We start from the raw sequence: 25,415 nt of genomic DNA, 5'->3' as shown, positions 1-25,415 counted from the left end.
TGTCTGGAAGGAACGTCTGCCTTTGCAAAAGGGATATCCAAATTTCGACCCCCAAACTAGCCATATGTTCAAGGAAATAGCAACTAATGGGACGAACAGTTTTGAGTTTGTAAGAAATGAGGACAGGGACCGGGGGCGCGGTGGCGCAAGTGGTTAAGGTCCTCACCTTGCACGCCTGGGAACCCATATGGGTGCCGGTTCTAATCCCGGCAGCCCCGCTTCCCTTCCAGCTCCCTGCCTGTGGCCTGGGAAAGCAGTCGAGGACGGCCCAAAGCTTTGGGACCCTGCACCCGCGTGGGAGACCCGGAAGAGGCTCCTGGCTTCAGATCGGCATAGCATCGGCCATTGCGCTCACTTGGGGAGTGAATCATCAGACGGAAGATCTTCCTCTCTGTATATCCGCCTTTGCAATAAAAAAAAAAAAATAAAAATCTTTAAAAAAAAAAAAGAAATGAGGACAAATGGTGAGATAAGGAGAGCATCTGGAGGCCATGGTGTAGTGTGGCAAGCTGAAAAGTGAAGACCTTGTCTGAGTCTAGGTTAAAGAGTCCTTGGGGCGTGGAGGCCCATGGTCTCAGTCCAGATTACAGCTGCTCTCACCCACAAGTTGATCTGACAGAAAGAACAGGGCGTAGTTTCCAAGTTGACACCCTAACAGGTTGTTGGGTGCAGGTATCCAGTTGAGGAGCCTTTGAAAAACATCAGCGTGTTTCCATTTCCTGATTTTTGCAATTGTTTCAAGACTTCCACCCAGTCTTGTTGGACAGGTTGATACTCATGAAAAGAAAACAGTTGGCAAGAACATTTCCAGAGCTATGATGAGAAGTAGGAAGGGTGGAATTGCCCATGTTACAGTGGATGAGGACTTCAAAATAGCAGGTAGTGAGTGCTTAGGTCTAAGGTAAAGTAAGAAGTCATTGGGGCATGGAGCCCGAGGCTTCACCCTAAACAATGCCCAGTTTTATTAGCGCTGCTCCCTGCAGGGAGTATGTTTCCCAGTCTGCCACTCTTCCAGCTGGATCTGGGTCCAACTTAAAGACCTTCAGTAAGCACCAGGATGTCACTTGGTCATTTCAGGGCTATTTCCAGCCCCTCATGATGGGCTGACCTGAGAGAGATGTTTGAATTGAGTCTTAGCTCCAGGGGATCACTCCAGCCCTCGTCAACAAGCCTGACCTGAATCTTAAATTGACAGTTGTGCTTATTTTGACTGATAAGGGCAGAAAACTTGTGTTCTTGAGAGTTGCCAGGGAGGAGAATGAATCTCTCTGAAAAACAAGCAGATGCAGTCCACTTGTCCACCCATCTACAGGCTGTAAAATAGAAGCTAGAAAGTGATGTGCTGAAATTCTCTGTTAGGTAGCACTTTGAGAAACATTTACATAGATCATTTGGCAAAGTCCTGTGAGTACCCTGACAGGTATGGCTACCGAAAGACCTTGGAGTAGGGAACTTATATGGTTCATAAATGAGCTTGCTACTGAAGTGGTCAAAGGTGTAGTAATTTGTATGTTTTTGGCTCATGTAAAGACAAACATCCTAAGTGTAGACACATGTGAGGTGAACGAAATGATATAATTCATGAGAAAGTAAGAAAATGAATGCACATGCACACATGGGTGTGGGTTGCCCCTCATAAAGAAATACCCATTTTCAGGATAGAGGATTGTCCAAAGGAAGGGGGTGTTGGGGAGAGGAGAGAGAAATGGCACCAGTATAGCACCTCCAGCCCTGGGTCCCAGCAAAAGAGAGCTCCTCACAGCCGCTCTGTTTCATGTGGGAGGTGGTGGAACCTCTGCAGATGTGAAGTCACCTGGGAATTATACAGTATCTCCACAAGTTCCACATGGAGCTTGATTCCCACATTTTCATGGCATTCCCCTTTAGGTCCGATATAAAGCAGGTGCATCCTGGGAAATGGAGCATTTTAATCGACAAGTAAGAGGACAGAATTATACGTGGTGCCTTGCAGTGACTTTCAGCTCAAGCAGACCTAAAGTAGCTACCTAGTTATGCCACATTACTACCTGTCAAACTCAAGTGTATTCTCACCAGCAGGGAGTCTGTTTCTCCCAGGACTAACACTGGAACCATTAGAAGCTGGATTTTACTGAATGCTATAAGTAACTCTCACCTGTCACCAAAATCGGGAATGTGGAGGGAAAGTTCAAGGCAGATGAACATCTTTCTGTGTGTAAGGATGACTCAACCCTGGATAAATAGAGCAAAACCAAATGTGCTCACTGGGGCTGGACTATATGCTGAGGAATTAAGTAACAGTGAAGCCTGTCTCATGAATAGTTGCTACAGAACAAGGCTTGTGCAAACCTGGGTAGGTTTCTACTCCCACCCTAACATTATTTTCCCCTGAGAACAGGAGGACTTAAGGACAAGAATCACCCCAGATATGAATCGGCGAGATCTATAAAGGCTGAAACTTGTGCTTAAATAAACATGCCTCAAACCTCATTACAGATTCATTCCCTTGCTAAAAATTACTCCTGTGACTGTTGACAATGGACCTGGCAAATAGTAGGAGTGACCATAAAAAGGAAGGTTGTTCTTGATTGGGAATTATATTACCCCATGAACCAGGAAACTGTGATTGTTCTTATCTATTAACACGCCGTCATGCTCAAATTCCTGTTGCCTGACAGCCATAACTCCTTAACCCTCAGCTGGATGCTGCTGCTTCTCTATTTTTAGGCCAATGAATAAAGCATGTAAAGCTGTTGCTCATCTTTGGCTATGTTGCTGGCTTCATAACAGCCAGTGGCAAAGGATCTGATTTTGGAGTCGCTTACCTTAACACAGGGAGTAACACTACAAGCAGAAGGACCAAGGAAGCCTACCCAAGTAAGGGGACGCCCCGATTGGTCATGTCCCTATAGAAATTTGAGGGATGCATTAGGACACGTTATTTGTCATTGGTAGAATGCCTTCCAGGGCCTGAAGGTGGCTGGAACTCAAGAGTAGTTATTTCCACCTTCTCAGTTAAGGTGGTGGCTACCTTAGCCCACACAATGAGTGGATGGGATGACCTGCTGGAACAGACATGGGCTGGAGGTTGACATGTTCTTTTATGTTCCAAGGTACAAGGTGTCAATTGGAACTGTTCTATTTTCCAGCAAGAGACAGACTGCTGAGAGTTACAGCAACCTCTTATACATTTGAGAGTCATTTGTGTATAAGAGATAATGGAAACCAAGGGAATGAATTAGTCGCCGTGAAGAAAACCACTTAATGAAAAGGGGTAGGACTAGTTGTGGACCAGAGTAACTATAGCATTTAATGACCAGGAGGAAGAAAAACATGTTTACAAAGGAAACAGAGGATGACCAGAAAGTTAGTAAGCTGATAGGTCGGGGGAAAGCAATCTCTGCTTGGCCTTGGAAGTACAGGAGAGCAAACAGCTGGAGGGTGTGTCAGGCTGAGACATTCTTTTAAGAGATTTGAAAATTTTAAAAGTTCATGTAATACCCTAGAGGGGGTCTTTATGGAGTTGATGGGAGGACCAGCATTGTTGAGCCATGGCTACTGACACTATCACCCTGTGAGAGAACACTGGATCAAGTCCTGGCTTAGTACATGAGCCAGCAAGCGTGATTGGTACATTGTCAAAATAGCCAGGCGTGTTCCCATTGTACTATAAGCCACAGCTCTATTACGTTTAGCTTAGCCCTGCCCATCAGGTTCTACTGGTAGGGAAGGAGGCCTAATCTAGAGGTCACCCCAAATACAGAGAATGTGCTTTCTTGTGAACAAGCAGTGGCAAGATTAACCTTTTGTACAGATGGCTTTCCCTTTCTTTTGATCTTTGATTTCTTTGAACAATGCCTAGTAATTTTCACCAAGCAAATCATGCAATTTTGTTAAATCTATTCCATAGTGCTTATTCATTTTGATGACTTTCAGAATGGATTTCTTTTTTCTGTAAGAGCCTTATGACAAGTTAATGCTGGTGTATTTAAACGTAAGATATAATAAGCATTTATGAGAATTACTAGTACTAAAGCAAGAAGCAATAAAAAAATCTGGGAGAAGAAATCCAGCAACCATAAAGTAAATTACAGAAATAGTAAAAGCAATAAGAAAAATCTCCCCCAAACAGTACAAATGCAGACGATTCTACAGAAAAGGTTTTAGCAGCATTTACTTTTAAAAAAGCAAATGATTTCTCTTTTGTAAATAAAAGTCAAGATTCTCAAGTTTCTCAGCTTCAAATAAACATAACCCTGGTATCTAAACTCTAAGAAACAGAAGAAAAATCTTAAAAAAAAAAGTATGTATAGGGGCAAGAAGAGTGGCACAGTGTTTAATCCTCTGCTCTGTGGCACCAGCATCCTATATGGGCACAAGTTCATGTCCTGCTGCTGCACTTTCCATCCAGGCTTGTGACAGGGGAGAACAGTGAATCATGGTCCAAGGCCTTGGCACCCTGTACCTACGTAGGAGAACCAAGGGGGTCTCCTGGATTTGGATCAGCTCAAGCTCTGGCCATTGTAGCCACCCAGAGAATGAGCCAACAGATGGAAGATCTCTCCCTCTCTCTGTCTCAACTCCTTTCTCTGTAAAATCTGCCTCTAAAATGTAAATTAAAAATCTCAAAAAAATGAAAGAAATAGTTAAACTCCTGTTTAAAGGAGAGAACTGCTGGAGATATTCCTTTCGAAGTTAGAAATCAGATTTGATCTTTTGTTTTCACTAGCTTTCGCAGTTTCATTTGCTAGTAAATTCTTGGCTAATAAAACCAAAACATAAAGCAAGAGGAATTAAGATGTAAATATCCCAAAGAAAAAACAAGGTTGCCAAGAACATCAAAGCACTGAAATAAATAGAAGAGAACTTTAAAAAATATGCTCAGGGTAACAGAGTCCTTTCCAAAACATAAAAGTTAGACTTGGCTACATAGTAAAAGATCCTCTACAATGAAGGGCAAAGTTTAAAAGATAAATGATAAATAGAGAAAAAACCTGCAGTATATATAAGACAAAGGATTTAGCATCATAAAATAGAATCCTACTAACTTGAAAAAAGTTTTAAATAAAAGTTTACTTATTTCAAAAGCAGATTGACAAAGACAGGATGGTAGACAAGGGAGAAGAGTTCTCCTCCATCTGCCGATTCACTCTCCAGATGGTCACAACAGCCAGAGCTGGGTCAGATGGAAGCCTGGAGTTAAGAAATCCATCTGGGTCTCCCATATGGATAACAAGGACCTGTGTACCGGAGTCATTATCACCCACTGCCTCCCAGGTGCATCAGTAGGAAGATGAATTGGAAGTGGTACAGCTGGCACTCAAACTTCAACATAGGGTGCCAGCTTTTGCATTGGTGGCCTAACCAATCTGTGCCACAACATCAGTTTCAAAAAAGTGTTAAAATCTCACTTTGGGCAAAGGCAGAAGCAAGCTAAAGATATGACCAGATAAAGAGGTAAAAGAAGCAGTGAGTATTTCTCACAGTGGCATAAGAGAGGAGTCATTGAACAATACCCCTTACAGTGTATGCGTTCAGTGTCTTCCACCTAGCATTTCCACTTCTTTTTTTTTAAGATAATAGAATTATTTTATTTTTGATGATGTTTATATAGTTGAGAAGGATGCATGCCCATGTGGACTGTTGATTAAGGTGGGAAGGGTCAAGGAATGGGGAAAGCGGATGAGACAATTGTTTCCAAGTTTTTTCTGTATCTGGGAGAGGGGGAGACAAAAGGGGAGAGAGCTGCACTCACCAGCATAACCACATCAATGCCCAGGTATGGAGGAAGGCCACCTGATGTCATCCCAGGGTCCCTGATATGGACCATATGCCAAGGATACTGCTTATGTGGTTTCAATAGTTCTGAGATGCTGTTGATTTCCTTGCTCCAAGGTTGAGAAACTTCTTTCAGGGTCTGTTGGCTGACATAGTGCACTTTAGAGTCTCTACTTGTCCAATTTGTTTTGCCCTGCTATCCAGCCCTTACTTATGTCAATGGGTATTACTGCCTGTCTCTCTAGGCCAGCTCCCAACCCTAGTTCTCCTGCTCACTAGTGGGAGCTGTAACCCATCACAGGGATGCCCACAATTTCCCTGCAAGGCCTATTCTCAGCCCCTAGATGTAGTACTTTCCAGGGGTTCGGTGATCTAGCCTGACAGGACTTGCATTTGCCAGCTGATGCTGCAGCAAAGCCCGACTGAGCTGCACTTACTCTGGCTCATGCATGCACCAGTGGATATAGTTGCTTAGCCCAGACTGACTCTCCCCCAGCCTAGCTCACATGCTAGTGGATTTTGTAGCTCTGCCCAGCCTGGTCCACCCCAAGCCCAGCTCTCACACTTACTAGTGGGAGCAATAACCCAGTAGCGGAGATCCTGCAGGCCCCCTACCAAGCTTGTCCCCCACTCCGGTGGTCTTATATGTGCTGGTGGGTGCTGTGACTCAGTCTGGCATGGCCCACCTTACCTTAGCATTTACTGGCTACAGCCTAGCCTGACTGGGCCTGCCCCCAGTTCCAGCTCATGCTGGTGCATGCTGCCACCTAGCCCAACCCCCAGTCCTGGCCCTAATGTAAACTGGCTGGTGTTGTGGCCCAACCTGGTCTCTCCTGCACCCTGTCCTGGTTCTCACATCTGCCAGTGGGTGCTAGGAAATGTCCCATCCTAGCTCACCCCCACACTGGACCCACATGTATGTCAGCGGGTCCAGTAGTCTTGATTCTTGAGTTCACCTGCAGGGACAGCATCCTGACACAGGAGTTCCCCAAATTCCTCTATCAGGTCACCTTTCAGTGGCAGAGCTCACACACCCTTGGGGTTCTTGGCCCAGCCTGACTTGACCCACTTCTGTCCCTGCAGGTGCAACGACTTGCCCAACTGACCCATACACATTCTGGCTCTTACTAGTGGGTGTTACAGACTAGTCCCTCCTGGTTCAACCTAGACCCAGCCCTTGCATTGTTTGTGGGTGCAGAATCTAGCCCAGCTTGTCCTACAACCACTCTGCCTCTCGTGAGCACCAGGGAGTGCTCATGTCCACACCCATGCTGAGGAGTGTTGCAGCATGTCCAGCCCAGATCGTTGCCCCCATTTTGGCTCTTGTGCTCATTAGTGGGAACCACAGCCCCACTAGGACATCCTCTCAGCTTTCCTACCAAGTCCTCATCCAGCCACAGATCTTGGGCATACCAGTGGTTGCTCCTACCCAGCCTGGCATACCCCAACCCCTGTCTTTGAATATTGAAACCTGGCCTAGCCCAACCTGCCCCTAGTCTCAACTCACTGGTGGGTGCTGCAGTTTAGTTCTGCCCAGCCTGCCCTCATTCCTAGCTTTCATGCAAAGCGGTAGGTGTGATAGCCTAGCCTGACATGGCCTTTACCCTGTCCTGGCACTTGTGCATGCCAGAGTGTTATGGTTTGACCCAACCCTCACATCTGACAATTGGAGCAGCCCTGATCAACCTCACCAACACCCAGCCCTGACTAATGTGCTCACAGTGGGAACTATGGCCCACCAGGGGAATTCCGTAAGTTCTCCCACCAGGCCAACTCCCAGATCTCACTCATGCTTTGGGTACTGGGCTCTTTTTTTTTTTTTTTATTGTTGTTAACATTGTATTATGTGATACAGTTTTATAGGCACTGGGGATTCCCCCCACCCCTCCCATACCCCTCCCCCCATGGTGGATTCCTCCACCTTGATGCATAACCACAGTTCAAGTTCAGTTGAGATTCGTTCCTTGCAAACACATATCTAGCATAAAGTCCAGCGTCTTATTGTCCAGATAAGTTCAGTGGCCTCTTGGGGAGACCTTCTCTAGTCTGAAGATAGGGCTAACCGAATAAAGATCCGGTCAGTTAAAAGCCCCAACAAAACCTCAGTATCAATATACAACATTATGGAATTAATTGACATAGTATTGGGTAAACAATATGTTAAAAATAATGCAAGTTCCATTCTTCGAAACATCTGGGTTGAGACAGTATCAATGACAGATTCAAAAAATAACCAACAACCAAACAAAAATTACAAGTTAAATCAAGGCAAACATGTGGTATCTAATCTTTTGGGATTCGCTCATTTCCCTTAGCATTATAGTTTCCAGTTGGGCCCATTTAGCCACAAAGAACTGCATTTTATTTTTTTTAATAGCTGAGTAGTATTCCATGGAGTAGATGAACCAAAGCTTTCTTATCCAGTCTTCTGCTGATGGGCATTTCGGTTGCTTCCATGTTTTTGCAATTACTGATTGTGCTGCTATGAACATAGGGATGCATGTTGGTTTGTTGTAAAACAGGTGTTTTGGATATATTCCTAGGAGTGCAATTGCTGGGTCATATGGTATGCTGATTTTCAGTTGTTTGAGTGTTCTCCAGACTGATTTCCATAAAGGCTGTACCAATTTGCAGCTCCACCAGCAGTGGAGTAGGGTTCCCTTTTCCCCGCATCCTCGCCAGCAAGCGTCATTGGTATTCTTGTTTATGTGGGCCAATCTAACTGGTGTTAGGTGGTACCTCATCGATGTTTTAATTTGGATTTCCCTTATTGCCAGGGAGCTGGAACATTTTTTCATATGTTTGTTTGCTGTTTGGACTTGTTCCTTTGTGAAATGTTTGCCCATTTCCCATGCCCATTTCTTGAGTGGCTTGTTTGTTTTGGTTTTTTGGTTGTTTTGAAGTTCTTTGTATATCCTGGAAATTAGCCCCCTATCGCCTATATAGTGTGCAAAGATCTTCTCCCACTCTGTGGGTTGCTTTTTCACTTTGTTGATTGTTTCCCTTGCTGTGCAGAAACTTCTTAGTTTGATGAGGTCCCATTTAATGGTACTGGGCTCTTAATTGGTCTAGCCCATTCCCCAGGGTTGGCCATTGTGTATGTGGGTGGATATTGTAGCCAAGCCTGCACCACACCCAATCTTGCATGTGCCTATAGATATTGAAGCCTGGACCAGGCCAGGATGGTCCCAACCCTGCAGTACTCATGAGTGTCGGTGAGTTTCATGTCATGCTTAGTTTGGCCTGTCACCACCTCCAGCCCTCAAACAAACCAGTAGTTATTGCAGTCTCAATAGGGGTGAACCAATATATACTCCACAGAATCTGCCACCAGACCTGTTTCTCTTACATGCTGGCTAGTGTCATGGCCCAACCTAATGTGACTCATCCCCTGTTCTGACACTCACTGGTGGGTACTGTGGTTGAATCCTGCCAGGTAGATCCCTCAGTCCTAGCTTTTGTGTGTGCCAGTGGGAGGTGATTGGTGGTGGTCGATGCTAACTAGCCCAGCTCAGGTCTCCCTCATGGCAGGTGCATTGATATGACCCAGAAGTTCCTCCAATTTCTCTCTTTGAAACTATTCAGTTTTAGCTCTCTTGCTTACGCACAAGTCCAGTGACCGTGTCGGAGGATGTTCCCTAGAAGTCTTTCCTTACCTGCACTGTATTCGCTCAGTGGTCATCCCTCCCTCATTTCTCATATCCCCTTCCCTGAATAATCCATACTCCTAGTGCCTCCAAGTACATGGGTTCCCCAGCCTGATCCTCTGGTGGTGTGCTGTGCTGGAGCCTGCCCACCCAGGACCTCAGCACATGCATGGATTCCCAGACCTAGTCCCCTGGCATGCGTGCCAGCCTACGACCTTGCCTACCTGCCCGAGACCCAAACACATTCACGAGTCCCTAGGCCCAGTCCACCACGACACCATGCCGACATGCCAATTTGGGGCCCTACCTCTTCCTCACCCCCCACTGGCCTGCTCACCACCCAAACATGTTGGTGAGTCCCCACACCCACTCTACTGGTCCCTCACCTGGCGTGACTTCTCCAGACCCTGGATCACAAGCAGCCTGGGTCCTGGTGAGCCAATTAGAAAGAAAAAAAATAGAATAAAGAATAAACAAATATGCTGGCATACTGGTATAGTTGACACAGATTTGGCATTAGCCTGATGCAGAATGCCTGCCAGCTAATGACTGTTTTTTTCCCAGCAGTGTAACACTTGCCTAGGTTCAATGCAGCCTAGGCAGTTGTCTACAGCTGAGCAAGGATTTTTTTCTTAGTCTCTTTTTTTGAATTATTCCTTACTAGCATATAAAAATGCAATTGACTTCTGTAAATCTTATACATGTAACTTTGTTGAATGTGTCTATTACCTCTGGAAATCTTTTAGGGAATGTCTCAGGATTATCTATATACAGGGTCGTGCTTTAAATGGTCCTACTGTGCTTTTCTTCCTTGGGTGCTTTAATTTAGTTATTTGGTCTAATTTTCCTGAATAAAACCTCTAGTAAAATGGAAGGATGTAAGGATGTAAGTAGACATTGTCTTTTTTCCTTGGTTTCTTTCGCCATTTGATGAAATATGACCTATGGATTTTTTTTAGAAATTCCTTTAATCAGATTAAAGAAATTCCTTTCTGTTCTTGGTTTGTAAAGTGCTTTTATATTAATCTTACTGAAGGGATGAGAAGTGATGTGTAAAGTGCTTTTAAACCATGAAACGGTATCAGATATTCTGTCTTTTGAGACTGCCTTTTAGTTTTCCCTTATTTTATTAACATGGCACATTACATTTGTTGATTTGCAGATGCTGAAGCAAGCTGGCATTTCTTGAATAAATTTGAAAATTTGTATGTAATCTATATTATTCATCTAGAAATCTTTGCTAGAACTCAGCAGTAAGCCATCTGGATCTGTATTTTTCTTTCTTTTTTTAAAGATTTATTTATTTTTTATTACAAAGTCAGATATAGAGAGGAAGAGAGATAGAGAGGAAGATCTTCCATCCAATGATTCACTCCCCAAGTGAGAGTAACAGCCGGTGCTGTGCCAATCCTGAGCCAGGAGCCAGGAACTTCTTCCAGGTATCCCACATGGGTGCAGGAACCCAAAGCATTGGGGCATCCTTGACTGCTTTCCCAGGAAAGCAGGGAGCTTTCCCACAAGCAGGGAGCTGGATGGGAAGTGGAGCTGGCGGGATTAGAACCGGCACCCATATGGGATCCCAGCACGTTCAAGGCGAGGACTTTAGCCGCCAGGCCCTATCTTTTTCTTATAAACATATTTTAATTACTATTTCAAGTTCTTTACCTAGCATAGGTTTATTCCGGTTTTCAATTTCTTCATGACTCAGCTTTAGAAATTCATATTTTTCTGGGAATTAATTAATCTAGTTTACCCAAATTACCTAATTTGTTTACATATCATTTAAAATACTCCTTTATAATTTTCTTACTATTTGGTGCATTGATGTTGCCCCTTTGTTTTTATTTTTTGTGACAAAATTTTAAAAAAAATCTATGCCTAAATATTTGGTAATTTCATTGAGTTTTTAAAAGAACTGATTTTGGCTATACTAATTTTTCTATTTTTGTTTTCTACTTCATGATGTCTACACTCTTGCTTTCTTTCTCCCAACTTAGATTTCGTTTACTCTTCTTTTGTACACATAATTTTAATGCCTTAAATGATTAAGGTATTTTTTCTTTTCTTTTTTTCATTTTTAAAATTATTACCATTTTATGATACAATTCCATTGGCCCTGGGTTTTCACTTACTGCCTCCCCAAATCCCCCGTGCACACTGAGTTCTCTCTTGTCACTACAACAGCATAGTTCCTTACAGTCATAGTTCCTTACAGGCACGGAGAGTGGAAGAGAGTCCAGCATCCAATTGACAATACATATCCAACAGTTTAATTGGGAGTCCATTCTCGGTCTGGAAGTAGAGATACAAACTGCACCATATCCTCGTGTCTGGACATGTCAGTCTCACCTACACAGTCACTATGAAACCCCGAAATGAAAAGCAACAACAAAATCAACAATAGGAAGAAAAACAGAAAGTTACAATGCCATGAAGTTAAACAACATGCCACTGGATATGACAGTCTCCATTACACAGTTACTATACATCCCCTTAAATGAAAAGCCACAAAGCAAAATCAACAACAGGACAGAGAACATCTTTGAGTATCCTTTGTAGGGCAGGTTTGGAAGAGGCAAATTCTTTTAACTTATTTTTACTGTGGAAGAATTTTATTTCACTTTGAAAGACAAAGGAAAGCTTTGCTAGGTACATTATCCTGGGCCTACAATTTTTTGCTTTTGGAATCTGGCATATGTCACTCCATTCTCTTCTTGCCTGTAGAGTTTCCTGTGAGAGGTCTCCTGTGAGTTTAGTTGGCATTCCTTTATATGTCAATTGATTTTTTTCACATGCACACTTAAGGATCATTTCCGTATGTTCAATTGAAGAGAGCTTGATGATCATGTGTCTTGGTGAAGATCTCTTTTGGTCAAGCCTATTGAGAGTTCTGTGCTGCTCATGGATGTTGTTTCCCAATTCTTTCTCCATAGGAGGGAAATTCCCCTTTACTATTTCATTAAATATAGTTGTAAACCCAGCTTCTCTTTCTGCACCTTCTGGGACTCCCATAACTCTTATATTTGGCCTTTTAATAGTGTCTTTTAATTCTTGAATACTTTTTTTTTTTTAGCTTGACCTAGATCTGCTTGCAGCTTTTTGATTGATTCCCCATTGTGACAAGAAATATCTTCCAATTATCAGATTCTTTCTTCTGCTTTACTCATTCTATTTTGGAGACTTTCCACTGAATTTTTAATTTCCTGTTGTGTCCTTCATTTCCAATAATTCAGCTTGATTTTGTTTCAGTGTACTATTTTCTGTGTGACATAGTCCTTGCATTCTTGTATGTGCTTCTCATTGTTGGTAAGCTTTATAATAAGTGTTTTAAATTCTGTATTCCCCATTTCCTCCATGTACTCCTCCTTTCCAAGGGAGTCTTCAGTAACATTAATGTGCCTTTGTCTCTTCTTTTGCTTTTGGTCATTGTGCTTCTGGTTAGCAGATTCTTCTCCTTAGGGCAGATTTCTAAGCTCTGTCACCCACAGGTCTACAGTTCAATTTTAGTTATTGTGGTTGGTACATGGTTCTTTGTTTGCAGTCACTTGTGCCACTCCCTCCAGTGAGTTTCAGGTCTGCAGCCTTGTGTTAGGTTTCCACCATGGTCTCCGTAGCCCCAGTTTCTGGCTTACCACTCTCCACCTTGTGATTCCATCTGTGGCTGCACCATTGTCTGTACAACCTGTCTTTCACTTCCGGTTGAAGCAGTTCCCAGGATTAGGGAGACACCAGGTATCCTAAATAACTGGTGTGCTGGTAGTGCTGAATTTGCTGGAACCTGCTGGCCATTAGATCTGAGGACTAGTCGGACCTATTTTTACCCGCAGAATACCAAAATCAGTATTATTTTTGATGTGGGAACAATGTAATACACTGGGTTCAATGAATTTACTTTCAGCTCAGCACATGTGTAGCCCACTCTTGTCCCTGCAATCTCAAAGCCTTTGCCACACTGTACAAAATGGAACCTGATGTGCCAGTGATGGAATTCTTGATCTGGTGGCCAATAGGTCTGGGGGCTGCCTGGAGCTATTTTGTGTGAAATCTGTAGGATGCCACATTTTTGGAATTCACTGAGCCTGAAATGAGTTTGCTCCCAGCTTAGTGTATGTGTAGTCCTGTCCCATGTCTTTGCCTCCCTACAGAAGATGACGCCCAATTCAACTCTACTGGGAGTTTGAGCTGTGAAATTCACCGTGCTCTCACACTGCCTGTTTGATCTGCTGTTCTGTGTCTGCTCCTGGTCAAATCAAACAAACCAGCAGGACAGGCAGTTCTTTCTGTGGGTACACCTGCTTAGTTCCCAGTGAACTCCTCTTCCTGCCTTGTTGGTGGTGGAGTTCTGACCATGGATGCAGTTCAGATTGCCACTGGCTGAATGCTGCTGGATGTCTGGTCACTGCAATACCACACTGTTGTTTTCGTTGCTTTTCTGTGTCCATCAGTCTCCAGGTGCCTCTATGCCATTGGTCTGTCCTCTCCAATTTCCCAGAATGTGCCCTCTCTGCTCACCCTGGCTGTGCTTCTCTGTCTGTTGAAACACGTCTTCACCCTATTCTGCCATCTCGATTCCCTGATATTTTTTCTTTTCAAGTTTAGTCATTTAAAACTATTGATTTTTCTATTAATATGTTGTAAAAATTTTCTCACATTTCCAAACAATGTAGTTCTTTTGAATGAAATTAATTTTTTTTGAATGAACTTTATTTGAATGAAATCACATTTATATATATATCAGTGTCTGGTTTGTTCTTTTTACCTAACATTGTTTTAAATGCTGATACATATTGTTAGACCTGGTTGATTTACATTTTGTGTTGTATTCTGTGGCATGATATTCTAATATTCCAATGTGTAATTTTGTATAATGTATACATATTAAATTTACCACTATATTGATAAATAGTTGGGTTATTTCAATAGGGTGCTATATGTAAATAATAATGTGACATACATTCTTACAAAGATCTCTTGGAGAACATTTGCATGATTTCTCTAGAGTTGAGATTTATTTAAGAGTGAAGTTTCTGGGTAACAATATATGCATACTTTTAATCTTCCTAGAAAATTCTATGCTGTTTTACGCTGTGACTGAATCACATTGTATTCACATTAGTAACATAGAAGAGTTTCCATTGTTCTCCCACATCTACACACTTAGTATCTTCAGTTGTGTTAATTTCAGTTATACTAGGGTGTGTCGAGTTTCTCATTGTGGTTATAACTTTCATTTCCCCGATCACAACATAGGCTGAGTTCTATTTATATGTTTATTAACCATCTAGATATCTCTTCTTGTGAAGAACTTATTCAAATATTTGTCTGTTTTTCTTATAGACCATCTGTTGATTACTCATTTTTTTTTGTTCTCGCATTAATTCTTTTTTTTTTTATTGTATAATAGTTAATTAGTGTAAAAAGGCTACAGGAACGTGGGTGAGACTATTATTTTTCCATATTGTTTCCTTCATGTTAAAAGGTGGGTATTAAGGGAGAAGGCCCTCCCAATTTCCCACCCTCCCCAGGTCCCAGATGTAGGGTATGCTCTGAGAGTCTTGCTGAAGTGGTTTTGATATTTCAACAGTTATGAATCGCTGCCAATCTTGCCATTCCAAGCACCATGAGGTCCTTGAAGAATCCACTGATTGACCTAATGCATCATAGTCTCTGTTTGCCCAGTATTTCGCTGCCAAGATATAGCTGAGGTGGTTGGGTGACTTGGTCTGTCTTCTCTCTTTTCTTGGTTTGGGTTGTGAGTCCGGCATTTCGATTGGGGAGATCTCCAAAGAAACTTTGTCTGAGGTGTCCTCAGACCAGATTCCTGTATGTGCTAGCAAGTACAGGGCCCGGCATAGTCCATTGCCCAGTTCAGCTGGTGGTTGCAATTGCTGGGTTGGTTCTGTTTTCCCTCACGACTTCCACTGGAACCAATGGGTGTTGCAGTCCAGCCTGGTTCTGCACAGCACATACTTGGCCCTCACCTAAACCAGTGGGAGCTGCAGCCTAGTTGGAGCGACCCGCAATAACCCCCACCAGGCCCGCCCCCTACCCTGGTTTGCCAGTATGATTACTGATTTGTAGAAATTTCCAAATCTTCTCCATAGAAGTCCTGCGTAATACTCTGTTGGAAATATTCGATTTTGCGGTTTTTCACTCTTTCATGGTGTTTTGGGTGAATATAAGTTATCCTTTATATTAGTATGAACTAAAATACGAGTAGTCTGTTTAAGTCTTCAGCTTTTTGCTTGCTTGTTTGTTTGACGCTCTGAGTACTTACTCAAACCTCCTCAATTTTATCTAATGTCTTTCTCTGTTTCAGGATCACATTATTCTCGTGCAGGTCTTCAAACTTTTGTTTTTGATGACCCTGGATGATTTTAAAAGATCCTGACTAAGTTTTTGTAAGATACCTCTCTGTTGGAATTTCTCTTGTGTCTTTCTTATGATTATAGTGTGTGGATTTGTGGGATGAAGTCTACAGAGATAAAGTACTGTTTCTACCACATCATATTAAGGTTATACACCATATGTTTTATCACTGCTGATGTTGATGTTAAGTAGTGATTGTCACAATTCTCTATTATAGACATGAATCTTCATGTCCCCTTTCCTGCCCAGTTTTTCATATCATACTCTTTAGAAAGAAGTTGTTGTGTGGAGTTCACACATAAAGGTTGGAAATTTATGTTCTACTTCCTTAATAATTGATTGTCCTCACATATTATGTGGAATTATTATCTAAGGGAAGTTTACTTCTTTCCCCACTCATTTATTATTTAGTCACTTATATCAGTATGGTCACACAAATATTTGTATTTTGGGTTCTAATTCAGTACTACTTTGGTTTACTAGTGTGTTCTAGTTTGGGCAGTTGGGAGCTTCTTCAATTGACATATCTATTTTGTATTTGATTTGCTGTTCTCTTTTTAATTTCCTACATTGAAAGTTTGAATTACTAATTTTTAAATGAATTTAAAAAAATGTATTAGAAAGGCAGAGAGTGTGAAGGAGAGACAGAGAAGAGAGAGGAATATTTCATCAGCTAGATACTCCCCTAAATTGTTACAACATTCAGGGCTTAGAAACTCCAAAGCCAGGACCCAGGAGTCCCAACCTGCTCTTTCATGTAGTGGCAGGAGCCCAGGCTCTTAAACCATTGTCTGTTGCCTTCCTAGGTTTATTAGTAGGAATTTGGATTGGAAGTGGAATAGTCAGGACTTGAATTAGCGCTCTACTACAAAGTATTCGCCTTACAAGAGGCAGCTTAACCAACTTTGCTGTAACACTCACCTCTGGACTATTGAATCTGTCACTGGAAATCCCAGGAAACAGAAGGTAAACCTTCTTTGAGCCCCAGAGTTCATATTTCAGTCTTGCCAGGGCATTCTTTAATTTTCTTGAAGTATACTGAGCACTTCCTATGTGACAGCGATAGCAGGTCTCAGCCTTCCTGGAATGTGTATTGCTGTGAACAGAAAATATCTTCCCATTTAATACGAAACGAATTCAGTCTAGTGATGACATCATGGACACTGAAATGTTAGGACAGAATTTTCCTCTATCCTTTTTCATCCAGTGGATTCTAGTCTTAAGAATGCAGTATTTATTGGGGTTCTTTGCCTCTCATTCCTATCCCTGTCTCTCCCTGAAAACAGAACTTCAAAACCTGCCTTGTCCTCTGCAACAGCCCTCTGGATCTGTACTGGCAGCAGAGTAACAATAGTTTTACCTCAAAGAATTCTACTCAGTTTTTTCCTTTTGGAAGTCTAGATTTTGAGTTTTCAGAATAGGTTTCTAAATCATCACACTTTATGCTCCCAGTGCTGGAGAGAGCAAAGTAACAATATTGTGTTGGATAACATAAATGGTTTTTTGTGATCTCTAATGGAGTGGATTTTAAAAATTCATCCATTATATCCTTATACTGGTTTTTATTAATCTAAAAAAGCAGGGTGGAGAATTGTCAGGTAGATAATTCAGGACAGATATATGTGATTTTATGGAGATGAATTCAACAAATTTCTGCTTAGACAGAACTCATCTTTAGAAAACAACAGAGCCAGAACTGGAGGCATGCAAGTGAGACTTGCCTTTGTGGAAGATTCAGGGGAAATAACAAAATGAATAATCAAGAATAATATTTTAATACAGGGCCCGGCGCAATGGCGTAGTGGTTAAGGTCCTCGCCTTGTGCACCTGGGATCCCATATGGGCGCTGGTTCTAATCCCGGCAGCCCCGCTTCCCTTCCAGCTCCCTGCCTGTGGCCTGGGAAAGCAGTCGAGGACGGCCCAAAGCTTTGGGGCCCTGCACCTGCGTGGGAGACCCGGAAGAGGCTCCTGGCTTTGGACCGGCATAGCATAGGCCGTTGCGCTCACTTGGGGAATGAATCATTGGATGGAAGATCTTCCTCTCTGTCTCTCTCCTCTCTGTATATCCACCTTTCCAATAAAAAAAAAGTAATATTTTAATACAAAATTTAGAAAAATTCAAAATCACAGCCCAAATTGTAGGATTGAAACACATCAAAGAACTTGAGATGATCCATTGCACTGCTATACCAAGCCAACCAGTGTGAGACAACAAGAAAAGTAGGTAATCCTTTGAAGATATAGATATGTTTCTGTATTTTAATGGTTATTTTTAGGAGCTCATCACCATGGCATAGTAAGTTAAACTTCAACCTGCGGCACTGGTATCCTATGTAGATGCCTGTTTGAAACCCAGCTGCTCCATTTATGACCCAGCTCCCGGCTAATGTACCTGGGGTGGGGGGCAACAGAGGATGGTCCAAGTGCTGGGACCACTGCACCTATGTAGGAGACCCAGAAGAAACTCCTGGTTCCTGATTTCAGATCAGTCCAGCTCCCATTACAGCCATTTGGAAAGTAAACCAACAGATGGAAGATCTCTCCGTTTGTCCTTTTCTTTGTAAATCTGCCTTCCAAATAAAAGTTAATAATTATTTTAAAATGTTTCTTTTTAAGAAGACACTAGGTTCCAGAGTGGTAGCCCAGTGGTTAAAGTTCTTCCCTGCAACCACTGGGATCTGGTTCATATCCCAGCTGCTCTACTTCCCTAGCTGTCTGCTTGCAGCCTGGGAAAGCAGTAGAGGATGGCCCAAAGATTTGGGACCTTGCATTCATATGGGAGAACTGGAAGAAATGCCTAGCTTCTGGCTCCTGGCTTCAGATCAGCTCAGTTCTGTTCATTGTGGCCACATGGGGAGTGAACCAGAAGATGGAAGATCTTTTTTTTCTGTCTTTCCTTCTCTCTGTATGTCTGCCTTTCCAATAAAAAACAAATACACCTTAAAAGAGAACACTAGGGCCCTGGGGCGGTGGTCTAGAGGCTAAAGCCCTTGCCTTGAATGTGCCAGGATCCCATATAATCACGGGTTCTAATCCTGGTGGCCCCACTTCTCATCCAGTTTCTACTTGTGGCCTAGGAAAGCAGTCGAGGATGGCCCAAAGCCTTGGGACTGTGCATCCTCATGGGAGACCCGGAAGTGCTCCTGGCTCCCAGCTTTGGATTGGCACAGTACCGGCCATTGTGGTCATTTGGGGAGTGAATCATCGGATGGAGGATCTTTCTCTCTGTCTCGCCTCCTTTCTGTATATCTGACTTTTCATTAAAAAAAAAAAATCTTAAAAAAAAGAGAGAACACTAAAGTATTTGAACATGTATTGAATTGTTGAAAAGTAGGTATATTAAACTCTAACTTTTGTTAAAGTATTTGCTTATACCAAGACTAAATCTACTATAGTTTTATTGCCTGATTCTAAAGGAAATAAATTGAGCAATAGTGTCTTTAAAAACACATTTGGGGGCCCGGCGCGGTGGCGCAAGTGGTTAAAGGTCCTCGCCTTGCACGCCCGGGATGCCATATGGGCGCCGGTTCTAATCCCGGCAGCCCCGCTTCCCTTCCAGCTCCCTGCCTGTGGCCTGGGAAAGCAGTCGAGGACGGCCCAAAGCTTTGGGACCCTGCACCCGCGTGGGAGACCCAGAAGAGGCTCCTGGCTTCCGACCAGCATAGTATCGGCCGTTGTGCTCACTTGGGGAGTGAATCATCGGACGGAAGATCTTCCTCTCTGTCTCTCCTCTCTGTATATCCGCCTTTCCAATTAAAAAAAATAATAAAAAATAAATCTTTAAAAAAAAAAAACACATTTGGGTAAAAGTAACCATTTAGAAATATACACATAGGCACCTATATGGGAGTGAACATTTGTTTCTTTTGCCTTAGGCTCCAAGGTGACTTCACACAGTAAGACGATGGCAAACTGAAAAGTGGAATTAGAGCGGCCATTGATTGATTGATTCCAGTTGCTTTTCAAGGTGCCTGAACAGATCCAGGTCTAACCCAGGGCTTTGGCTGTGTGAGTCATTCCATCATGTAAAGGCGTCAAGAGATGTTTCCACACATAATTAGTGGGGGCTAATTCTTCTGGAAAAATTGCTCTGTTTACTTTAGCTTTGTGTTAAATATTTGTAGCCAGAAAAGGAAGTTTAGAAAGGGTTCTGTTCCATCAGAAGCATTTAGAGCATAGTTGTGGAGCCTCCTGGTATCTATCCTAAGCGGAATTGCCAGGATGTGAGATAGAAGTGGCAGTGAGAATCTGCTTTGAGGAAATGTGTCCCAGTCACAGAGCTGTGCCTTCCTCAGGTTCATCTGCAGCAGCTTCTCTGTTCCTCTCCACGCTGAGGCGTTTTAGTAATCATTTTTACCCTATGCTTGAGAAAATACACAGTCTTACTAAAACTGAAAGTGAAAACACTGTAGATGGGCTTGAGGTAGAAATGTGTTTTAAGTGACTAGAAGAGAACTTGAGCCACTTTTGGTTTAGAGTAGAAGGTACAGGTGCAATCTGCACCCAGAATTGTATCAAAGTATATGAAAGATGCATTTTGAAATCCTTCTTGACAAAATGTATTTTTCATTGTAATTCAGAATTATACAGGAAAGAGTGTGCATTTAGAAAACAGGGATTGGACAATAGCAAAGTGCGAAAATAAAAGGGCAGTGTCTCCATTGTTGCCATTGCAAGAGCGTTTTATGGGGTGTTCGAGTGCAGTGGGCAGGTTAATTTGTTCAAGAGCAAGCTGGTTGAGGGTAAAATGCAGGCGTCTATTAAGTGATGGAGAGCAAGAATTCAAAGAGATCCAGGTTGTAGAAAGCGTCCTCACGTAAGGCAATGGGGCAGCGTGCCACCCATTGTATTAGATCGTTTTGTCCATTAAAAATGCACCCTGAGGGCCCGGCACCTTGCACGCGCGAGGATCTCATATGGGTGCGGGCTCTGGACTCCGGGTTCCTAGTTCTGGATCGGCTCAGCTCCAGCGGTTGCAGCCGCTTGGGGAGTGAATCAGCTGCCGGAAGATTTTCCTCTCTCTTTTCCTCTCTGTATATCTGACTTTCCAATAAAAATGAAATAAATCTTTTTTTTTAAAAATGCACGCTGACGATGCTCCCTCACCCAGGGGTGTCTCGGGAGGCTCAGTCAAAGGGGACGGGTTTGGCTGAAATGCGTTTGAACCCGAGACTGCGGGTGAGTGGGGAAGAACTTCCTCTGGCAGGCAGGTAGTTCAGATGCCGAAGCAGGCTTAAGAGAGCACGAGCTCAAAAGAGAAGCCTTTTCAAAGAGGCGTGGCGGGGAGGAAGAATGTCTACGGAAACAGTGAGCGGTGTTAAATGCTGTCTCTGCAGGAAGACTGATAGTAGCAAGCAGGCACCAGAAGCAGAACGAGCAGCCAGCAGCGGTCATTCTTTCCAAACGCCAGGAACAGGAGCCCGCCGAGGATGGACAGGCAAGTGCAGGAGGTCGTGGTCTTCTAAGAAAGTGGAGAAGAACATGACCCATGGGTTGGCAGTTGCGGAGAGAAGGGGAGAAAGTGCACGGTCCAGTAGCTCCCAAGCCTGGGGGCTTGGAGAGAGGGGCTTGCAGAAAGTTTCTAATGAAAAAAGGTTTTGCACTGTCAGTTTCAAATGATGATCTCTAGACTCACAAGGCTGCTACTAACTCCCTCCCAATGTTTGCCTTTACACAGCATTGAACAAACAGCGGAGATCCTGTTGTCTATATCGCCTGCTCAAGTTGCTGGTCTCAAGGAAGGAATCAATTTTTTCCGAAATAAGAACACAGGCAAAGACTACATCATATACAAGGACAAGAGTCTCCTGAGGGCATGCAAGAATTTGTGCAAGCACCAGGGAGGTCTGTTCATAAAGGATATTGAGGATTTAGATGGAAGGTACAGACAGTCCTTTGCTATTTAACTCACAATCCTATTTGGGATTAGATTGGGCAGAAAAGGTGCTCTTGTAGGAACTTTAAATTTACTAGTTGGCCAGTTTATTGCCCTGCAAGTTTTCTAATTTTTACCCGCTTTGGACAGTTCTTGACCTTAAGATGGAATATCTTGCTTAATTTTCCTGTGACTCCTGAGAACTTTGATTTAAAAATGATGTCCAGTTTGATAGATTTCTTTCCTCCTCTCTCAGAAGTGTGTGTGGTGTAGGGGGTAAGCGAAATGTCATTTTCTCGAACTGGCTGAAGAGAAGATGAAAATTTCCTTCACAAATGAGCTGTGATTACGATAATAGCAGAGCCCCTGCTGTCAGTGTGGTGGGAGTTGTCTCTGTTAATCATGTCTTAGGACTGATTCTACATACATATCTGTGTGGGGCTCCCTTCCCCAGCACAGGAGCCATACCGAGACAGAATGTCTTGTTTGGATTTTAATGCCTGTTAAGAGATGGGGGGCACTGGCTGGCAACTTCAGAAAGTACTCTTGGACTTGCGATTCGATAGGCTGATATCACTACCAAGAGGTCCAGCCTAGCTTGATCTAGGTGGATTTTGTCATTTCGTGATGGACCTTTTTTTTCTTCCATTGTATAATCAGATCTATTTATCAGGTAGTTCAGTGCCAGGGTTTGAATTGTCTAATACTTGCCTTTTATGATTGTGTAAAAGGCAGCCACCCAAATGCAAATTGTTCTTGCACCTGCACGTAGATTTGCTTTGCTGAACACAGTTTCAGGCCCCAGCTTCACCTATTATTTGATTTGAAAATGCCAACCACCATGCACCTGTGGTGTGTGTGAGTCCCCCATGGGAAAATAAAAATATATGCATTTGCATTCATAAAACAATGCATTACTATAGCTATGTCCCAACTATTTGGGACATTCTTTGAGCTGCCAGCTTTGTGGTAAAACCTCAGGTTAAATGGCATGCAAAGGAGTTTCAGAGGTGCTTCTTGTTATTGGCTGACTTTGGCAATAGTCATGAGTGGTGAGGCTCCAGTTTTTTTGTTGTTGTTATTGTTGTTTTCTTCTCATCAGTTTCATGTAGTGACTATTCAACCATTTAAAGAGCTTCCGAAGCCTAGTGACTAAGAACATGACCCCGTCTATATTGTTCTGTTTTAAAAGCCTGGCTCTGCCACTCACCTGCTTGGTAATCACCGCAGACATGTTTCTTAGCGTTTTTGGCCTTCGGAGTTTTCTCATTTATAAAATGAAGATGGAAGTGTTACCTACCTTGTCAGGTTTCTGAGAGGATTAAATCAAACAAACACATTAAAAACCAACACTGAAGAAGGCCATCTGGTGATGTGTGGTGTGGTTACTGTATTATTACTAAGTAGTTACTTGTGGAGCAGGGTGAAGGGATTATTTCCAGGGGCTTGCATAATTTCTGTACCTTGCTGACTTTTCCAAACACGGTGGTCACTTTATTACACACTCCTTTTTCTGCAGCCTTGGTGGGGATGAATCTAATTTCATCTTGCTCTAGCAGGCTAGCCCTGTCTTTTGAGGTCTTGAGAGAAAGAAACACGGTTCTCATAGCTAGTCCCCACGGTAGCTCACCAGGCATACATATGTTGAGATGGCATCCCTGCAGTCTCATCCACAGCTACAAATTTAGTCATTTCTATTTACATTCTCTTTGTAACTATTCAGCTAAAAAAAAATGTCCCTTCCAGAGTATGATCAGTAATGTTACACCTGTTCTTTCCTGCCCTCCATTCTGTCCTTTTGCTTTCTGATACCCAACCAAGATATCCCACCCTATTCCAGTCTCCACTAGAGCACAGGGTTCTCCCATTTTCCGCTTCCATGACCCAGAAAGCAGCATGGCTGAATCTGAAATGCTCTCTTTTTAATTTTTTGAAAAGCTTCGGCCACTAATAGATGAGAAAAAGTTTATCATAGAATAATCTTTTGTATATTGAAAATTCAGATATATTTTTGCTTTGTAGCTAAGAAAGATCATTTAAAAGTTACATAAAGTGAAGTTTAGAAAGGGCAACATGATCCATTTGTTCAAGTAGATGGTTTTAGATTAAAAAATGTTCCTTTTAAAGCCTATTTTCTTCCTCTTTTTTTAAACCTTTAACTCTTTTAAAATCCGATGGAAGGGGGGCCTTCACTAGAGAAATTACCACTAAGCTAAGAAAAAATGGGACTGTTTATACTTTACCTCCAACCACTCGACTCAGTTCAAAACTATGATAGGAAATAGAAGAAAGAAAAAACAGTAGACATCCTGTTTCAGTCTGGTTCTCATTCTGAAATAAGATTACTACAGCTAGCAGACAAAAATACAGAATATTTGGTTAAACTTAAATTGCAGGTTAATAATTTTCCAGTGTCAGTGTGTCTTAGCTATTATAAAACATACTTATATTTGAAAGTTAATCAGTATTTAAACAGCCTGTATTTCACCTGACAAATGCCTTCTGAAATCTTAAGCCACAAGGAAATATTTTCCCTTTGTAATTTTCTCTCTGAACACTACTGTAAGAGTCAGGATTATAAGCGGTTGTAAATCATGCATATTTACCATCATATTCTTTCCTTGTATTGGCCCCAGTTGGATCTTAATCCATCTTAGCTTTTACAAGGGAGCCATTTCTGAAGATCACTTTGTTCTGTTGCCTTTGTTGTTCTCTAATACATGTCACTTTGCGACATAGAATTTATTTTCATGTTTTAAAATCACATGTTAATGATTTGTCTCCATGTCTTTGGATATTTGCGTATTAGTTATCCATAGCTTTTCTTTTGCTTATTCAGTGTTCATTCAACCAATTTGTTTTCATTGTTAGAAAATTCATTTAAGCCTAATCAAATTCAGTTTTTATTTTTACTATTTTGTAAAGTTAAGTGTAACCTGTTTGCCCAGGTCTGTTAAATGCACAAAGCACAACTGGAAGTTAGATGTGAGCACGATGAAGTATATTAACCCTCCAGGAAGCTTCTGTCAAGATGAACTCGGTGAGTAGCATCAGTATTCATCAGTGTGGTCCACTATTGCTGTCTGGAATTATTTCCAGTGTCACTGAAATTTTGGGAGCATTTTATTTCATATATTTTTTTTTATTAATAAATTTTATTTTGACATTCTTTACATAGTTAATTAGGGTAAGAAGGTTCAAGGGCTACAGGAAAGTGGATAATACTAGTATGGTTTCCATATTGTTAGCTTCATATTTAAAGGGGGGTATTTAAGGGAGAAGCCCACCCAATTTCCCACCCTCCCCAGGTCCTGGATGTAGGGCATGCTCTGAGGTTCTTGCTCAAGTGGTGTTGATATTGCCACAGTTATGAATCGCTGTCAATCTTGCCACTCCAAGCACTATGAGATCTTTGAAAAATCCACTGATAGGCTCTTGTACCTGCTGGTCTGTGGGAGCCAGGGACGCTAAGCCACAGTGTCTAAGGCAGAGTTCAGGACAGGGGAGGGGCTGTGCCAAGCTGAGTCAGAGCATCCATTGGCAGGCATGTGATCTATGGCTGGGAATAGACCCGGTTGGGGAGCAAAGGGGACAACCCTAGCTGGGCTGAGGTTCCCACCAAGAGGCGCGTGGCCTGGCAGGGGGGCTGCGTTCTGATCTGGAAACAGTTGTAGTCTCCCTTGGCACAAGTGTGGACTGGGATTGGATGCACCGAACTGGGCCGGACCCCGACTCCCCCTGGTGTTCTGGAGGACCAGGGCAGATGT

General features: G+C 42.6%; 1 protein-coding gene across 12 annotated transcripts in view; it reads left to right on the top strand.

The window, feature by feature from the left end:
• Window positions 1-25,415, top strand: part of LOC121147703 (cytidine monophosphate-N-acetylneuraminic acid hydroxylase-like) — a 100,153-nt gene that overhangs the window by 24,614 nt on the left and 50,124 nt on the right. For 2 of the 12 annotated variants that reach the window (XM_040967599.1, XM_040967608.1), the window contains exons 1-5: window positions 15,724-15,805; window positions 19,649-19,740; window positions 21,110-21,210; window positions 21,451-21,654; window positions 24,597-24,688. In XM_040967599.1, the coding sequence (XP_040823533.1) occupies window positions 21,203-21,210; window positions 21,451-21,654; window positions 24,597-24,688 (304 nt within the window). In that variant the 5' untranslated portion in view covers window positions 15,724-15,805; window positions 19,649-19,740; window positions 21,110-21,202. Of the gene's footprint in view, window positions 1-2,706; window positions 2,857-15,723; window positions 15,806-16,614; window positions 16,740-19,648; window positions 19,782-21,109; window positions 21,211-21,448; window positions 21,655-24,596; window positions 24,689-25,415 lie in introns of those variants that run through there. The other 10 variants (XM_040967600.1, XM_040967603.1, XM_040967602.1 and 7 more) reach the window with 10 other exon arrangements.

This window comes from Ochotona curzoniae, unplaced genomic scaffold, assembly GCF_017591425.1.
Source record: "Ochotona curzoniae isolate NIBS_2020 unplaced genomic scaffold, NIBS_Ocur_1.0 scaffold_461, whole genome shotgun sequence".
Lineage (NCBI taxonomy): Eukaryota > Metazoa > Chordata > Mammalia > Lagomorpha > Ochotonidae > Ochotona > Ochotona curzoniae.
Note: the sequence above shows the minus strand (reverse complement) of the source record. Positions and strands in the feature narration are given on the sequence as shown.